The sequence below is a fragment of the Hippocampus bargibanti genome, linkage group LG05 (assembly GCF_051943395.1).
Source record: "Hippocampus bargibanti isolate YZ-2025 linkage group LG05, ASM5194339v1, whole genome shotgun sequence".
In the NCBI taxonomy this organism is placed as follows: domain Eukaryota; kingdom Metazoa; phylum Chordata; class Actinopteri; order Syngnathiformes; family Syngnathidae; genus Hippocampus; species Hippocampus bargibanti.
In genome coordinates this window covers 2,687,501-2,707,447 of record NC_142738.1, presented here as the reverse complement: position 1 = coordinate 2,707,447, position 19,947 = coordinate 2,687,501, and the positions used below count along the sequence as shown (strand labels likewise).

General features: G+C 35.3%; 1 protein-coding gene across 2 annotated transcripts in view; it reads right to left on the bottom strand.

The window, feature by feature from the left end:
- plxnb2b (plexin b2b) overlaps positions 1–19,947 on the bottom strand; it is a 225,603-nt gene that overhangs the window by 34,019 nt on the left and 171,637 nt on the right. For both annotated transcript variants that reach the window (XM_088995752.1, XM_088995751.1), the window contains 6 exons: positions 17,930–18,041; positions 14,861–14,997; positions 13,015–13,197; positions 11,888–11,984; positions 5,646–5,843; positions 1,522–1,701 (listed from right to left, as the gene is read on the bottom strand). In XM_088995752.1, the coding sequence (XP_088851878.1) occupies positions 1,522–1,701; positions 5,646–5,843; positions 11,888–11,984; positions 13,015–13,197; positions 14,861–14,997; positions 17,930–18,041 (907 nt within the window). The remainder of the gene's footprint in view (positions 1–1,521; positions 1,702–5,645; positions 5,844–11,887; positions 11,985–13,014; positions 13,198–14,860; positions 14,998–17,929; positions 18,042–19,947) is intronic.

Here is a 19,947-nt window from a genome sequence, read left to right as displayed (position 1 = left end):
TATTTATTTGAATATTGTTTTTATTTATTTATTTGAATATTGTTTTTATTTATTTATTTATTTATTTATTTGAATATCGTTTTTATTTATAATAATAATCCATTTAATTTCTAAGCGCCTTTCAAAACTCTCAAGGACACTTTACAGTCACAGGATTTTTTTTTTGTGCGGGTGAGCAGCGGCAGCCATTCGCGCCAGCGTTCACTCTACTTCAATATCTTATTTATGTATCTATGTATGTATTTATGTATCCGTTTATTTATGGATTTATGTATTTATTTGAATATCTTATGTATGTATGTATTTATTTATTTATTTATCCATATATTTATTATTTATTAATTTATTTATGTACCTTCAGAACTGCCGCGGGGCCTTTTGAGTGTTTTAAAGTGTCGCGACATACTGAGTAGGCCCAGTATGGAGTGAACAAATCCATGACTGTATTGTGTCTGACATTTAAATCAAGTGAATGTCCTGTAGGGAACATCCTGAGCTATTCTCCAGTTCAGCCGTGTCGCTTTTTCAAACGGTGCTGAAAATGAAACAATAGTTCACCCAGAGCGGAGTTGACGGCACCCGTCATCATCAGCGGTGAGAAAGAGGTAACATTTAAATTTTAGATCACGTTGATGAAATTCAGATTCGGTCCATGTTTCAACAGCGTCGTGACGGGTGAACTTCGACGGTTGTTTTTGCTTTTTCTTGGACTTTTCGAGGGTGTTTGGTTTGCTTAAAAATACGTCTGTGTAAGCTCTTAGTCGTACAGGAGTGGTCCATCGATGAGTACGTTTCTTCAGCAATCATCTGTACTTCTTTGAAGGTGTCGGATGTTTCGCTTCTTATCTCGGAGGCTTCGTCAGCGAACTAAAATCTTTTGCTGGGAGTTATGGCCCTGTATATATCCATACTGTCCAGTCGTGGTTGTGCCAGACTCTGCTATTATTGGTCCCTGCTCGCAGGTTGCGGCTACACTGATTAATTCTATTGTCCTGCCTGAGTATGGGATTACGACTGGCCTGATTGCCCCATTTGAACTGTTATAAGTCTATGTTGCCTAAGAAGTCGGTTGAAGGAACGATCCAAATTGAACCTCAAACCACCATCCTCACCCCACCATGGCGATTTAGTGAAGGGTTTTCTGTTTTAAGAAAATAGCAAAACCCTACACTAAATCGCCATGGTGCGGTGAGGTTCAATTTGGATCGTTCCTACAACCGACTTCTTAGGCAACATAGGCTTAGTTATGCTGATGAGGTGATACCAGCTCAAATGGGGCAATCAGGCCAGTCGTAGACCCCATACTCAGGCAGGACAATAGAAGTAATCAGTCAGGACAATAGAAACAATCAGTGTAGCCGCAGGGAGTAGTCCTCTGCTCCCCCCAACCTGAGAGCAGGGACCAATCATAGCAGAGTCTGGCACCGCCACATCTGTCGACACCTTCAAAGAAGGCCAGATGACAACTGAAGAAACCTTCTCATGGTTTGCTTAAGAATGAAGCAAGAAGACGTTTCTGACCATCAGGTCCAGTAGCTCGGGTCGAGTGTCGCGTCGGTGTCTCCGGGACCGAGCGCGAGGCTTGGTGGAGGGTGGGTCCAGGAACAGCTTGTCGTCCTGGAGAGTATTGACCAGACAGGGAACGTCGCCCACGAAGGCCTGAGCCTCCTTGGCTGTCATAGCTTTGGAGAAGCCTCGACCCTACGCGACAGGAAACAAACAAACGAATTACGAAGAGAACCTTTCATGCGCAACAACATCCCGTTTTTACCGCATCGCCGAAATTAATGAGTGGACATGCTTTGAATGATGAGTTTCAACCACGGCACATCGACAAAATGACCTTGCCGTGTGAAGATTACATGTGTCTAAGTGGGTTTTCTCCGGATATACTGGTTTCCTCCCACATTCCAAAAAAGTACAACAAAATGAGGAAAATTTCCCGTTATCGCCATCCCCCCCCCCCCATCACCAAAATAAATGCTACACATCATACGCAGCATCGTGATTGCTAATGTTAGCCATTGCGTGTGGAGCGCACAATGGAGTTCATACAAAGTCTATCTGACAATCTGAGCATTTGAGGCCACTGCTAGCTAACATTAGCCGCAAGTTACTCCAAGCATAGCTGTTCACTAATCACATTAAACATACATTATCCCCTGAGCATTGGAATCAGCTTTTAATGTTAGCAGATAATTAGCAAGAATGTTTGAGTCCACAGCTGACGTTAGCCACTACTTGGCCAGATCATTGGAGTCCATTGAAAATAAATGGCAATGATATCTGCATGGTGATATTCAAGCACTAGTGGCTGACTAGCTCTCTATTAGCTATCTATTAGCTAGCTAGCAATCTATTTGAGTTACTTCTGGGTTGAGTGAACGCTGGCGCGTGTGGCTGCCACAAAAAAAATGTATACCGTTACTGTAAAGTGACCTTGAGAGTTTTGAAAGGCGCTTAAAATGTATTCTTATTCTTGATTTGCTTTCGCAGGCCGAATAAAATGAAGCAGCGGGCCAGATTTGGCCCCCGGGCCTCGACTTTGACACCAATAGCTAAATGGAACAATCTAATACACAATGATGTGATTGTGACCCGTGAATGGTTCTTTGTCTATGTGAGCACTCTGGAATTGGCTGGACACCGGTTCAGGGTGTCCCCAGCCTACTTCCCGATAGGCTACGGTATGCCCACGATCCCTCGGGAAGATAAAGACAACTTCTAATTAGAATGTGTGAAGTGTCACTCGGAAAGAAGAACGCTTGTGACGTTAAAATGGCTGACTTGCTAGGACCTACCACCGACCTCAATTGAAAACGATGACAAAAAAATCTGTCGTGTGCTCAGGGGTGAAAAATATCCCATAATAATAATATAATTGTAAGCGGAACCTGTAGTTCAGTCGGATTAATTGCGCGGGGAAGGGTCATCGGCGAGCATATTCTGCGCATATTTACAGGAAGCTTTCTAAGCAGCTCTTTCCTATTAGGTGAGAAGCATGCTTGAGCTTATTAAATACAAGGACGCTTCTGGTAAAACGTCTTACTTTTCGACTAATGGCTTCAGCGCATCGGATCAGAAAGTTGTCTTTTTAAGCCGCGCTCGCAATTGTATGTGCATTTCCAGTAGTTGGGCCTTCGCTACGCGCTAATGGATTCTGGAAGATGATGAAGAGATTATCATTTGCATTAGCTGCGTTGATACAAAGAATTGGCGTATCAAGGAGACTTTATGCCCCCCACCGCATCCATGCGGACAACGCTGATTTAAAGTCGGCAATAAGACGCTAGATAATTAGTGACGAACGGATGTATCTGTATGCACATTTATTCGGGTCAACGCAAATGTTGAGTTTGGCGTCTCAACTGCGATGGTTTTAAAAGAAGGAAAAAAATGTACATGTATTTCATGTATGACATATTTTATTTATATAAAAATATCGATTCAGTATTTTCTTTTATTATATTAAATATGAAAATACACACACACATATCTATCTATCTATCTATCTATCTATCTATCTATCTATCTATCTATCTATCTATCTATCTATCTATCTATCTATACATATAAGAGAATTAAAAAAATATTGTTATATAATAATAAAAAAATATATATATATATATATATATATATATATATATATATATAGAATTAAATATATATTGTTATATATATATATATATAAAAATATTGCTATATATATATATATATATATATATATATATATATATATATATATATATATATATAAATATATATATATATATATAATTTATTATATATTTTTATTATACAACAATATAGGTTTTGTAAATTATTTTATTACATTAAATATAAAAAATATATCTATATATGCAAAAGAGAATAACATAAAAATATATTAGAAATATATATATATCAATACAACATAATAGAAAAAAATTTATTATACTAAATATAAAAAAACATATCTTCTATATATGTAAAAGAGAAGAAAATAAAAATACATATTGCTATATAATAAAAATATAAAATATATCAACAATATAAAATATTTATAATATATATGTTATATTATTGATTATAAATGTTTATTATATAACAATAGACAGTAGATTGAGTGTTTTATTTATTATATTAAATATAAAAAAATATATAAGAGAATAAAATAAAAAATATATTAGAAATATACAATCAATAAAAAATATTTATTGAAAAAAAATCCATCTTTGTTTTATTTCCTGTGTATGATAGCTGTCCATGTTAGGCGCTTTGTTACAGCTTCAGATGTTGTTAACGCGCTATATATATCAATATGCACTGTATTGAATTGTACATGTATATATATATATTTTTGTTTAATAATGTGTGTTTTGAGATGGAAGCACCTAAAAAAAAACTCACCCGAAAGGCTAATGTAAGGGAAGATACACACCAAGGAAAAACACGTAAATGAACCAATTTACATGTAATCCCGTTTACCTTTAATTGGCCCCTTTAATCCTCATTCTCAAATGCGCCACGCGTGTTGTCTTTTCCACTTGATTTTAATTGTGGTGAATGGTAATCCTTTCGCTTTTCCAGACGCATGAATTTTAATAAGAGCCACAAACGACATACAGGAAGTCACCAAAATAAAACCAATTAAATCCCCGCCCCCCCCTTCGTATATCACCTGTCAGCCCCTTGAATACATCCGTCGATTTAACTCAATTTATGTGAATTACTTACTAAATAATAGATGGAATTAAAGGACAACCGACGCCTCCGGACAAGTTGTGTCCATAATTTGTAAAATCACTTTAAATGACTTCTACTGAGGTATTTTACAAAGATTCCGTCGCATATTTTATGTTTTAAGACTCGCGTTGAATTCAGGAAGTATCGTTTTTGAGTTGGTGACGATTCCTGACGTGACGTCACGTCAGGAACGCCCCTGACTGAGAAAGCGACACACAATGCATTTTGGGTACTTTGTTTGGTCTGATAACATCGTGTTGATGGCGAAATTAGAAGGAAAACACATAAATAACGCGATGGTGAATCGTGTGTTGCACAAAGACTACTATTTGATACTAGTTGACACAAATTCCCAGGAGACAAATCATCCCATTTCCTACGGAGCTTGGGCGCCATCTTGTGCATTTTCTGGGACGCTACATTGGAGTCCAGACGGCTCAAATTGATACGGAATAAATTATTTAATCGATTGCAAACATGTATGCTTTCTTCTTCGGAACTATTTGAAACATATTCATAACTGGATGAGTAACAAGAAAGCATCTTCTCCGAATCTGAAGCCATTGTTTTGTTTCTCGAGTAAGGCAAGACGTCTTGGCGTGACACCACGAACAAGGGGGCGGGACCTTCTGGGTTCAATTTGAAGTAGTTTTGGGACACTTTAAGTCATTTTTATTGGTGTTTTGCATTTGACTAAAAATATCATCCTGCGTGTTTTGGGTATTTTAGATGCTATAAAACTTTTTTCTGATATCAGTTAGGAAACAAAAAAAGTGGTGTCGGTTGTCCTTTAAATGTGTAATTGCAGCAGACACCTTTTCACAAACAATCACGTCACCACCTTCCCGTAAGAATCATCTACACCCGAAACCCACATGGCCAAGCTCTTTCCACTTCTCGTCGGTGCGGCGTTTACTCACGGTGACAATGATGATGCTGGCCTCCGTGAAAACCTTCTTGGGCAAATCGTAGAAGACGGGGTCCGGGTGGTAGTCAAAATTCCGCAGGTCCTTCTCCCAATTGTCCAGCTTGATGTACGTCCTGGCAACCCGACTCAGCGATTCGTTGACCGGCGGCGAGCGGAACTGGATGACCGTGTCGTTCTTCTCGTGAGCAACCTAGCGCCCCGACGGCGTAAGGAGATCAGAATAAAGGTTAGGGTGACATAAAAAAAAACATTAAAATGATATGAGGCGGTATATTAGGTGTCATTAAACAGGCGGGCGTTTATTTTATGCTGCAAAGGCTGACTAGCGTGTGTTCCACGTCCGGTGCGCATTTGGTCGGTACATGTTGTTCGGGGGCAATTTTTAGGAAAAGTATCCTTCCAATTATTGTCTGCGACCAATCGTGAACCACTTTTTATTTTCCACCATGTGACTTGATTTCACGCTAACAGCTAAGTAAAAATAAATAAATAAATAAATACATAAATAAATGGCCCATGGCAGAAAATCACATGTGATTCTTGCTGAAATCCACGCAGAAATGTCAAATTGTCATGGGTAAACAATAATAACACAGTTATTCCACTGGCGCAGCAAGGGTAGCCGTAACTTTGTAGCGTTATTTATTTATGTATTTTTTAATGTATTTATTTAAGTATTTATTTATTAACTTCCTAGCATAATTTATTTATGTGTTTATTGATGTATTTATTTATTCATTGTCTTTGTTTATTTATTAGTATTTTTGTGTTGTTGTGTTTTTGTGTTTTTGTATTTTTGTATTTATTTATTTATTTATCTATTTATGTATTTATTTATTTCTCTCTCAGTGTATTTATCTATTTATTTTTTATTATGTATTTACTGAGATATTTTTTGGTATATTCATTTATTTGCATTTATTTATTTATCTCTGTATGCATTTATTTATTTGTAATTATGTATTTACTTACGTATTTTTTTGGTATACTTATTTATTTGCATTTATTTATGTATCTCCGTATTTATTTATTTATTCATTCATTCATTCATTCATTCATTTATTTATTTATTTATTTATTTGTAATTATGTATTTACTTACGTATTTTTTTGGTATACTTATTTATTTGCATTTATTTATGTATCTCTGTATTTATTTATTCATTTATTTATTTATTATTTATTTATTTATTTATGTATGTACTATTTTATTTATTTATTTAATGTGTTTATTTATTTATATTTATGTATTTACTTGTTTATTTGTCAGTTTATGTATTTATTTGCATTTGTTTATGTTTCTATTTATTTATTTAATATTTACATATGTTTGCCATTTGACTTTTTCTACTATCTTTGTGACTGCTTTATTTCCTGTATATGATAGCTGTCCATGTTAATCGCTTTGTCACAGCTTCAGCTGTTGTTAAAGCGCTATATAAATCAATATGTATTGTATTGTGTATTCATGCATTTATGTATACACTTATTTATTTGTTGATGCATTCATGTGTTTATTTTCCTTCCATCAGCAGATCCAGACGAAAAGGTGATATATTGCAGTGGGGAGACACAGTTTGAAGTCACAAATTTCTGCTTTGTCATTTTAGTCTACGCGAGAACCACGTTACTCACTTTTTTTTGTAAACAATAAACAGACACGCAAGGCGATATTTTAATCACTGTGTGTTGGCAACCGACAATGTGCTTCCTGCGACAACATAGCGAGTTCAACTCGTCAGCCACATTGGTGGCAAACTTTCACACTACCACCGTCAGCGCCTCCATCACCATCTGCTTGCAAGAGGGTGCAATGTGCCCTTCTGGAAAATTCTGCTCGTGACGATAAAAATCCTCCGGACCACAAATATTAGGTACAGTGATACCTTGGCTTACGAACTTAATTGGTTCCCATACAGAGCGTGTAAGGTGAAAAGTGTGTATCCCAAAAATTAATTTCCCATAGGAAACCATTAAAATGAGAATAATCCGTTCCCGGGTCCCAATAAAACACAATTTTCTACTTTCTACTCCTTAAAAACTACACAAAATATAACTTATTTTATGTATAATAAATGTGCTATTGTATAATAATTAAATAAATAAACTGTACTGTATAATAAAGTTGTTTTATTTACCTTTGTGATGGTCGTTGATGGCTTGATGGAATGGAGTGGCCGGTTTCCTCAGCATTAAACACTTGATGAGGAACGTAACCTTCTCCTTTCACCATCTTGAGGAATGATCCCTTGTAGGTGCTTTCTCTGTGATCATTTTCTCTAGTTCCTCATCACTTGTGTTCTCTTTGGCTGGATTGATAGCTTTTTGCATGAAGTGTACAGAGGGCTTGTGTGGGTTGTTTGTGGAGCCTGATTTATGTGAATTTTAACCTTGCAGTCTATACTGTAAACGATAAAAGTTGAAACGAGTCCAAATGTCACTGTAGCTTTTTGCATCAAGTGTGTTAAATTTTTCTCACTGTCGTCTGCCTCTCTGTCTGTCTCTTTAATGTTTAAACCACCTCCCCTCACTGCTGCGTTCTTGACCAATCACGTGGCTTTAACCGAGCACTGGGGGCGGGGAATAGAGGACAAAAAAAAGTCGGCAGCCATTTTCTTTTTGGTGAACTGCTTCACTCTCTCTCTGTCTGTAATCCCCACCCCTTCACTGCTGCGTTCTAGACCAATCACGTGGCTTTAACCAACGACTGGGGGCGGGGAATAGAGGACCAAAACAAGCCGGCTGCCATTTTCTTGTCAGGAGAACAGGCTCGTTCGCAAACGACACATCACTTATTGTGGCAGCTCCGTGTGTATCCCGAAAAATAGTTTGTATGCCAAGGTAAAAAAATTCATAAATTTAACGTTCGAAAACCGAAAAGTGCGTAAGCTAAGGGGTTCGTAAACCGAGGTATCACTGTACACAAGCTAGAGAGATCCTATTTAAGAAAAAATGCAATCATGCTCAGTTTTGACTGACACTTTCAGAGAGGTATTGATGTAACATTTACGACATATTTATGATTGTGGTTGTGGTTTGCAGCGCTACAACGAGCGACCTTTATCAAGCGCACCCTTCCTCCAAAAAAAATTATGAAGCGCTGACCTTTCGTAGCTGAGATATTAAGGCGCCAATGTCTTACGGCTAGTCATCTGATGTACTGCCAAGCAGCTACACGTATGGAAAACAGAACGTTTTGCATCGGTGTGTGGAGGTGAATTAAAAACAGTTTGAAAGATAAGCCCAAGAGGAAAAAGTGATGATAACATACACATTTTATTGGAGTATTATTATCTTTAACGTGCATTTGAATGGGATTGGTTGAATGGGATGTGCACATTAATGCAACCATGTTATGTATTTACATTTAATTTCTAAGCGCCTTTCAAAACTCTCAAGGACACTTTACAGTCACGTGATTTTTTGGTGCGGGTGAGCAGCGGCAGCCATTTGCGCCAGCGTTCACTCTATAATAGCTAATAGATAGCCAACAGCTAGCCAACTAACAGCCAGACAGACAGACAGCTAATAGCTAGATATCTAGCTAATGGATAGCTAATAAATAGCTAATAGATAGCCAGATAGCCAACAGCTAGCCAACTAACTAGCTAGCTATACAGCTAATATCTAGCTATCTAACTAATGGAGAGCTAATAAATAGCTAATAGATAGCCATATAGCTAACAACTAGCCAACTAACAGCTAAACAGCTAATATCTAGCTATCGAGCTAATGGAGAGCTAAAAAATAGCTAATAGATAGGCAGATAGCCTACTGCTAGCCAACGAACAGCCATCCAGCTAGACAGCTAATAGCTAGCTAGCTTGCTAATGGATAGCTAATAAATAGCCACATAGCTAACAGCTATCCAACTAACAGCCAGTCATCTAGACAGCTAATAGCTAGATAGCTAGCTAATGGATAGCTAATAGCTAATAGGCAGATAGCCTACAGCTAGCGAACTAACAGCCATCTAGACAGCTAATAGCTAGCTATGCTTGCTAATGGATAGCTAATAAATAGTTAATAGATAGCCAGATAGCCAACACCTAGACATCTTACAGCCAGGTAGATAGGTACAGTGATACCTTGGCTTATGAAGTTAATTGGTTCCCAGAAAGTCTGTGTAAGGCGAACGTTGTGCATTCCAAACATTAATTTCCCATAGGAAACCATTAAAATGAGAATAATCCGTTCCCAGGTCCCCATAAAACATAATTTTCAACTAAATAAGCCTTAAAACGACACACAATATACCTTATTTTATGTATAATAAATGTACTAAAGCGTTCGTAAGACGGGGTATCACTGTAATAGCTATCTAGCTAGTGAATGGATAGCTAATAAATAGCTAATAGATAGCCAGCCAGCTCGACATTTTTACTTATTTTATTTTATTTTATTTGTTTACCCAAAAGTGCACACAAGCGGCCCCAAATTAAACGTTGATATGGAAAAATGTATTGGACGTCAACGTTAAATGTTTTTTTTTTTAAACAGTCCACAAGTCTGGGAGAAATATTGTTGGAGGGCGATTAAAAGACGAAAAAAAAAAAAACTATTATCACTGTAAGAGTCTGAGCAACAATGCAACCGGCAAGAAATATTGACTTTCTAAAGATTTCGCCGGAGTTTAAGCACAACAAGCTTAAGAAGCTGACCAGCCGAGGCCTTTGAGATAACACGCATCTCAGCCACTTCTTGGCAACACAAGAGTTGGCGGCAAGCGATAAAAAGCCACGCCGCCACATAATCTCCCGCAAACCTTAATACGGGCATTAAATGGAGCCCCGTAGAGGAAAATGATCAACATTTTTTCGACTGCTTAGCACCGTCCGCTAACACTGGAGGACAGACGATCCGCTTTTAAGTTCACCCCGCCGCAGAAAATCCTGCTTCTTTAAGCTTCGGGAGAGGGGGACGCTGGGGCATTTTATTTTGCCGCTATCTGCAATCCGACAGGTTTGGAAGGATTTATAGACTGATGAGGTAATACTTGGCTTAAGTAATCTCCATGGGATCTGCGGAGGCTGGCGCAGAGTGCAGGCGGGATGGGGATGGGGATAGGGGGGGGCGGTGTGTCGGCGTGGCAACAAGAAAATCTTGACGAGGTTTGAATGAATCACCGCTGTCTCCTCGTGGGCTTGCGAGATGGATGGACAGGCGGGAACAGATTTTTAAAAAAGGGGGTGCGAGGGAGGTAGTGGCGGGGGAGGGGGGGCATTCACAAGAGAAAATGAAGTGAGGGAAGAAATGATGATTGCCAGAGAACAGATAGATGGGGACAATATGGAGCACGGTGCAGATAATTATAGGGAATTGAAAAAGAAATGGAACACACAACACAACACACACACACACACACACACACACACACACACACACACACACACACACACACACACACACACACACACACACACACACACACACACACACACAGTTAGCTATCTAGCCAGCTAGAGAGTCATCTATCTCACTAGCTAGAGAATTGTCTATCTATTTAGTTAGCTGGATAGCTAGCTATCTAGTTCGCTGTCTAGCCAACTAGCTAGTTATAAACACACACACACACACACACACACACACACACACACACACACACACACACACACACACACACACACACACACACACACACACACACACACACACACACACACACACACACACACATTCCTGTTTCAATCATTTTGTGAGGTCCGGATAACTTCAGATAAAGGTGTGAGGACCACCGTTGCTGATAAGTTTAGAGAAGAACTAGTGTCACATTTGAATGTCACCCCATTTCCCATGTCAACTGCTTTAAAAACAAAGAAATAAAAAGCGGACTTGAAACTGAAATAACAGCATGAGTGAGGTTTCTGAATGCGTACATTCAAAGTCCTCACCCCTGTTGTGAATTTGGTTAAAATATTGTTTTACGTTTTTTGGTATGAACTTTTTTCCTCTCATTAACCACACACACACATACATATAAACACACACTGTGAATAAAAAGTGTGTGTATCCAAGTGAAATGAAAATACACACCAAAAAATCATTTTGGGTGAATTTGTGAGGACCTCTCTAAAACTTTAACAGATGCATATATAAACCTTCTAGAAGCCTTTCGAATGAAACTTGTGAGGACCGGCCAAAAAGTCCTTACTTGTCAAAAATGTGCTCACTAAATAGGGTATAAAATGTTAGTGGTCCCCACAAGACCAGTCATACAAACACACAGACTACACACCTCAAATGATGTTGAGTTGTCTTCTCCCTGGACCATCATGACAGCTCTCTGGATGATGTCGAAACCCGAGCCGCTCACCACAATGTTTCTCCCGCCGCTGTAAAACAAACATGACAACAGTCACGCATGGACAAATTTACAAATTGCATTCGGTGTGATGGGGAGACGTCAACAAACAAAATAAACGTTTAGTTATAATCATCAGTGTGGGAAATATGGGGTTGATATTAGAATAACTTGGATGCCAGGGATTTTTTTTTTTTTTTTACATCAAAAATGTGTCCACTCCAGTGCCAGGGTTTTTGTCATTGTCACTCGAATTCCAGGATCCAAAGAATATTGAGTTTTAGGACTACATAAACATTCAATACAGCGTTAAAAACCTTAGACTCTCTTCTTTCATAGCAAAGAAATAGTTAATTCCTAAATGATATGGGGCTGGAGTGCTGGAGTTATATGAGCTTGAAATGGGGGCAGGTGTACAAAAGGCAATACAATACATCCATATTGACAACTAGCTATTAGCTAGCTACTTTCTATATATTTGAGTTATTCCAGGTTGAGTGAACGCTGGCGCGTCTGGCTGCCGCTGCTCACCCACAGAAAAAAAACATCCTCTGACTGTAAAGTGACCTTGAGAGTTTTGAAAGGTGCTTCTAAATTAAATGTATTATTATTATTATTATTATAGCGAGACCTCAACTTACGAGTGTGTAAGGTGAAAAGTGTGTATCTCAAAAAAAAAAATCCCATAGGAAACCATTAAAATGGGAGTAATCCGTTCCTGGGTTTCCACAAAATATACTTTTCAACTAAATAAGCCTTAAAACTACACACAACATACCTTATTCTATGTATAATAAATGTGCTATTGTATTGTAATGAAAGAAATACAATGCATTGTATCAAGCCGTGGTGGGTGTGTATTATGAAAATAGTGCTTATTATAAGGTTTAATTTTCAGAAATTTGACGTTTGTAAGACGAAAAGTTTGTAAGATAAGGTGTTTGTAAATTGAGGTCTCATTCTATTATTATTATTATTATTATTATTATTATTTAGTCAGAAGAGAAATAAGCAAGGCATGCAAAGGACGACGGTTATATGGTGCAAAGTGTAGCACTGACCAGACGAAGCTGGCTTTGGGCTGGCATTCCGACACGGTGGGGTTTTCCAAGAACTGGAAAGCACTGTGGACGTGTGTCACGGCAATCCTTCCGTACTTCACTGTGACAGCGAGCGGTTCAGAGGGCACCTTATCAGCCAGATACTTCCCTGTTCTGCAGGTGATTTCTTCTCCAAAGTGCTCCCTGTTGACAGCAAAAAAAAAAAAAAAACTTCAGTGGGGGTCACAGGTGAGAGGTGAGGCCGGGTCGGCGCGGTCCAAGGTGGAAACGGGTTGACAGCTTGTTAAATTTAGTCAGGCTCGTTATTTGTGGCTTTTCCTTCTCCTTAAAATGTCAAGACGGATTGGGATCATGGCAATGTTGGGGAGTCATATGTGACACCAAAGTTAAGGTCACAACTCAAGGAAAAAAAAGTGAGGTTGAGATTCATTACAACGTGACGATAAAGTCAAGATAAGAACGCCAACTCCAGACTATCTAGCAATCTATACATCTTTCAGTTGGTTGAGCTATCTATCTATCTATCTATCTATCTATCTATCTATCTATCTATCTATCTATCTATCTATCTATCTATCTATCTATCTATCTATCTATACATCTATCTATACATCTATCTATCCATCTATACATCTATCTATCCATCTACACATCTATCAGTTGGTTGAGCTATCTATCTATCTATCTATCTATCTATCTATCTATCTATCTATCTATCTATCTATCTATCTATCTATCTATCTATCTATCTATCTATCTATCTATCTATCTATCTATCTATCAGTTGGTTGAGCTATCTATCTATCTATCTATCTATCTATCTATCTATCTATCTATCTATCTATCTATCTATCTATCTATCTATCTATCTATCTATCTATCTATCTATCTATCAGTTGGTTGAGCTATCTATCTATCTATCTATCTATCTATCTATCTATCTATCTATCTATCTATCTATCTATCTATCTATCTATCTATCTATCTATCTATCTATCTATCTATCTATCTATCTATCCATCTATCTATCTGTCCGTCCGTCCGTCCGTCCATCCATCTATCTATCTATCTATCTATCTATCTATCTATCTATCTATCTATCTATCTATCTATCTATCTATCTATCTATCTATCTATCTATCTATCTATCTATCTATCTATCTATCTATCTATCTATCTATCCATCCATCCATTCCTCCCTCCCTCTCTCTCAAACTCTCTCGCTATCATCTATCAGTTGGTTGAGCTAGCTATGTAGCTAGTTAGCTATCTAGTTTGCTATCTAGCAAGCTATCTAGTATGCTATCTAGCTAGTAAGCTATCTATCTGTGTGTCTGTCTGCCTGGCTGTCTGTCTGTCTGTCTGTCTCTCTCTCTCTCTCCCGCCCTCTCCCTCTCTCTAATTCTCTCTCTCTCTCTATCATCTATCAGTTGGTTGAGCTAGCTATGTAGCTAGTTAGCTATCTAGTTAGCTATCTATACATCCATCTATCCACCTACCTACCTATCTAACTAGTTAGCTATCTAGCTAGCTAGATATCTAGGTAGCTATCTAGCTAGTTATCAAGTTAGCTCTTGAGCTAGCTAGATAGTAAACTATTTGGCTCGATAGGTAGTTGCCGATCTAACTAACTAGAGAGTTATCTATCTATCTAACTATGTAGGTAGCTAGATAGCCAGCTATATAGTTCGCTATCTAGATAGCTAGCTAGTTGTAAACACACACACACATTATAGATATAAATGTAGATGTTTTTAGCATCTGTATGCAATTTTTAGCCTTTTTAATTCATTTTTGTCCATCTGTGGCCCTCGGAAGAAACCTTGAACGGAGTGCAAATCCTTACACATCGCAGCCCACATCTCCGACGGTAACCTGGATGTCTTCCTTACTGCCCGTGTCCAGAAAGCGTCCGCTAATCGTAATGAGGGTTCCACCGGCTTTGGGCCCGCGATTGGGCGTCACCGCCTCAGGGATAGGATTCTGTCGAGGAGATTCAACGTTATGCGAGAGTAGCCAGAAATACGTGTATTACAAGTTGAATCGCACACTCGTTGGTGAGCGTGCAAACAATTCGCAACCTCTATCTTGCGTTCATCGGATCGCTAATCTGCTTCAATTTGCTGAGCAAACACTCAAGGTAGGTGCACGACTTCCCGGAGGGGGGTATGATTTAGCGCCACTGGGGATAAGGAAGGCGAGTTCTGAAGCAACGCTACCTATTCAATTCTAAGAGAGAAATGAGGTCGAGGGCGCTGCATCGGCTCAAACACCTACTTTGAAGGTTTTTACAGACGGTTTCCACATAAAAAGCCCGATTTTTGTCAAAAACATTGTAACTTTATTTATCTTTAAAACGCGCCTTAAAAGTCACTTGTAATTTTTGGTATTTGACTCAGCATGATTCAGATTTGATCATAGTTTTACTACCTGGAGCTTTCCACTATCTTTGTGACTGCTTTATTTCCTGTCAATAATAGTTGTGCATGTTAAGCGATTTGTTACAGCTTCAGCTGTTGTTAAAGCGCGATAGAAATCAATAGAAATCAATATGTACTGAATTGTATTGTATTGTATTGTATTGTATTGTATCTGTCTATTTATTTATCATCCATTTATTCATTTATTTATCCATTTGTTTATTTATTTATTTGTCTATGTATTTATTTGTTTGTCTATTCATTTATTTGCCTATTTATTTTGTATTTATTTAGTTATAATAATGATAATACATTTAATTTCTAAGTTAAATAATAATACAATTAAAGTTAAATAATTAGTTAGTTAGTTAAATAATAAAATAATACATTTAATTTCTAAGTGCCTTTCAAAAATAACTGAGCGTTATTTATCCGTTTATTTATTTATCCACTTATTTACCCATCCATTTATAATAATAATAATAATAATAATAATAATAATAATAATACATTTAATTTCTAAGTTAAATAATAATACAATTAAAGTTAAATAATTAGTTAGTTAGTTAAATAATAAAATAATACATTTAATTTCTAAGTGCCTTTCAAAAATAACTGAGCGTTATTTATCCGTTTATTTATTTATCCACTTATTTACCCATCCATTTATGATAATAATAATAATAATAATAATAATAATAATAATAATAATAATAATACATTTAATTTCTAAGTTAAATATTAATACAATTAAAGTTAAATAATTAGTTAGTTAGTTAAATAATAAAATAATACATTTAATTTCTAAGTGCCTTTCAAAAATAACTGAGCGTTATTTATCCGTTTATTTATTTATCCACTTATTTACCCATCCATTTATAATAATAATAATAATAATACATTTAATTTCTAAGTTAAATATTAATACAATTAAAGTTAAATAATTAGTTAGTTAGTTAAATAATAAAATAATACATTTAATTTCTAAGTGCCTTTCAAAAATAACTGAGTGTTATTTATCCGTTTATTTATTTATCCACTTATTTACCCATCCATTTATAATAATAATAATAATAATAATAATAATAATAATAATAATAATAATAATAATAATAATACATTTAATTTCTAAGTTAAATAATAATACAATTAAAGTTAAATAATTAGTTAGTTAGTTAAATAATAAAATAATACATTTAATTTCTAAGTGCCTTTCAAAAATAACTGAGCGTTATTTATCCGTTTATTTATTTATCCACTTATTTACCCATCCATTTATTATAATAATAATAATAATAATAATAATAATAATAATAATAATAATAATAATAATAATAATAATAATAATACATTTAATTTCTAAGTTAAATATTAATACAATTAAAGTTAAATAATTAGTTAGTTAAATAATAAAATAATACATTTAATTTCTAAGTGCCTTTCAAAAATAACTGAGCGTTATTTATCCGTTTATTTATTTATCCACTTATTTACTCATCCATTTATAATAACAATAATAATAATAATAATAATAGTAATAATAATAATAATAATACATTTAATTTCTAAGTTAAATATTAATACAATTAAAGTTAAATAATTAGTTAGTTAGTTAAATAATAAAATAATACATTTAATTTCTAAGTGCCTTTCAAAAATAACTGAGCGTTATTTATCCGTTTATTTATTTATCCACTTATTTACTCATCCATTTATAATAACAATAATAATAATAATAGTAATAATAATAATAATAATACATTTAATTTCTAAGTTAAATATTAATACAATTAAAGTTAAATAATTAGTTAGTTAGTTAAATAATAAAATAATACATTTAATTTCTAAGTGCCTTTCAAAAATAACTGAGCGTTATTTATCCGTTTATTTATTTATCCACTTATTTACTCATCCATTTATAATAACAATAATAATAATAATAGTAATAATAATAATAATAATACATTTAATTTCTAAGTTAAATATTAATACAATTAAAGTTAAATAATTAGTTAGTTAGTTAAATAATAAAATAATACATTTAATTTCTAAGTGCCTTTCAAAAATAACTGAGCGTTATTTATCCGTTTATTTATTTATCCACTTATTTACTCATCCATTTATAATAACAATAATAATAATAATAATAGTAATAGTAATAATAATAATAATAATACATTTCAAAACACCCAATGACCCTTGACCATTAAAAGAACAATAAACACCAGAACAATAAAACCATAAATAAAATAAATAACAAAAGAGGTGATTAAACTAAACTGTGAATGCAATTTATTTGTGTATTCATTTATTAGTCTATTAATTACTTTCTTGATTTTAATGAATTTATTATTTATGTATTTATCATTGTTAGTTGGCATGTTGAGTCAGAAAAAAAATGCAGTCAAGTAAAAGCTTCCAGTAGCGAGCTATCCCTTAATCTTTCAACATGAGACAGGAAGAAGGCTGAGGAGGGTGTGATTTATTATGTTTACCCTGTAAGTGAAGAACATGGAGGAGGTTCCTTTCTTTCCGCCTTTCACCTCCACGTCCACCTGGCCCCAAAACTGCTTGTCAGCGGCCACTGGGCCGATCTCACACACCACACTGGAGGTAGGGAGGTGGGGGAGGGGAATACAAGACAAACAACATCATAATAATAATAATAATAATAATACATTTCATTTATAAGTGCCTTTCAAAACGTTCAAAGTCACTTAACAGTCACGGGATAAGTTTTTCTGTGGGTGAGCAGCGGCAGCCACACGCGCCAGCGTTCACTCAACCCAGTAAAGTAATTCAAATAGATAGAAAGCTAGCTAGCTAGCCAACAGATAGCTAATAGCTAGCTAGTTAGATAGCTATCCAGCCAGCTATATCGCTATATAGCAAATAGATATTAATAATAATAATAATAATAATAATAATAATAATAATAATAATAAACATCAACAACAACAACAACAATACATAATAATAATAATAATAATAATAATAATAATAATAATAATGATACACTTAATTTCTAAGCGCCTTTCAAAACTCTCAAGGACACTTTACAGTCACTGGATTTGTTTTGTGCGGGTGAGCAGCGGCAGACATTTTGGCCAGCGCTCACTCAACCCAGAATAATTAAAAAAGACAGAAAGTTAGCTAGCTAATAGATAGCTAATAGCTAATTAGCTCGATAGATAGACAGCCCTATAGCTAATAAATATGTAGCTAGCTAGATAGCTACCCATCTAGCCAGACAGCTAATAGATATAATAATAATAATAATAATAACACTAATAATAATAATAATAATAATAATAATAATAATAATAATAATAATAATAATAATAATAATGATACACTTAATTTCTAAGCGCCTTTCAAAACTCTCAAGGACACTTTACAGTCACTGGATTTGTTTTGTGCGGGTGAGCAGCGGCAGACATTCTGGCCAGCGCTCACTCAACCCAGAATAATTAAAAAAGACAGAAAGTTAGCTAGCTAATAGATAGCTAATAGCTAATTAGCTCGATAGATAGACAGCCCTATAGCTAATAAATATGTAGCTAGCTAGATAGCTAGCCATCTAGCCAGACAGCTAATAGATATAATAATAATAATAATAATAATAATAATAATGATACACTTAATTTCTAAGCGCCTTTCAAAACTCTCAAGGACACTTTACAGTCACTGGATTTGTTTTGTGCGGGTGAGCAGCGGCAGACATTTTGGCCAGCGTTCACTCAACCCAGAATAATTAAAAAAGACAGAAAGTTAGCTAGCTAATAGATAGCTAATAGCTAATTAGCTCGATAGATAGACAGCCCTATAGCTAATAAATATGTAGCTAGCTAGATAGCTAGCCATCTAGCCAGACAGCTAATAGATATAATAATAATAATAATAATAACACTAATAATAATAATAATAATAATAATAATAATAATAATAATACATTTCATTTATAAGTGCCTTTCAAAACTTTCAAAGTCACTTAACAGTCACAGGATAAGTTTTTCTGTGGGTGAGCAGCGGCAGCCACACGCGCCAGCGTTCACTCAACCCAGTAAAGTAATTCAAATAGATAGAAAGCTAGCTATCTAGACAACAGATAGCTAATAGCTAGCTAGTTAGATAGCTATCCAGCCAGCTATATCGCTATATAGCAAATAGATATTAATAATAATAATAATAATAATAATAATAATAAACATCAACAACAACAATACATAATAATAATAATAATAATAATAATAATAATAATAATAATAATAATAATAATAATACACTTAATTTCTAAGCGCCTTTCAAAACTCTCAAGGACACTTTACAGTCACTGGATTTGTTTTGTGCGGGTGAGCAGCGGCAGACATTCTGGCCAGCGCTCACTCAACCCAGAATAATTAAAAAAGACAGAAAGTTAGCTAGCTAATAGATAGCTAATAGCTAATTAGCTCGATAGATAGACAGCCCTATAGCTAATAAATATGTAGCTAGCTAGATAGCTACCCATCTA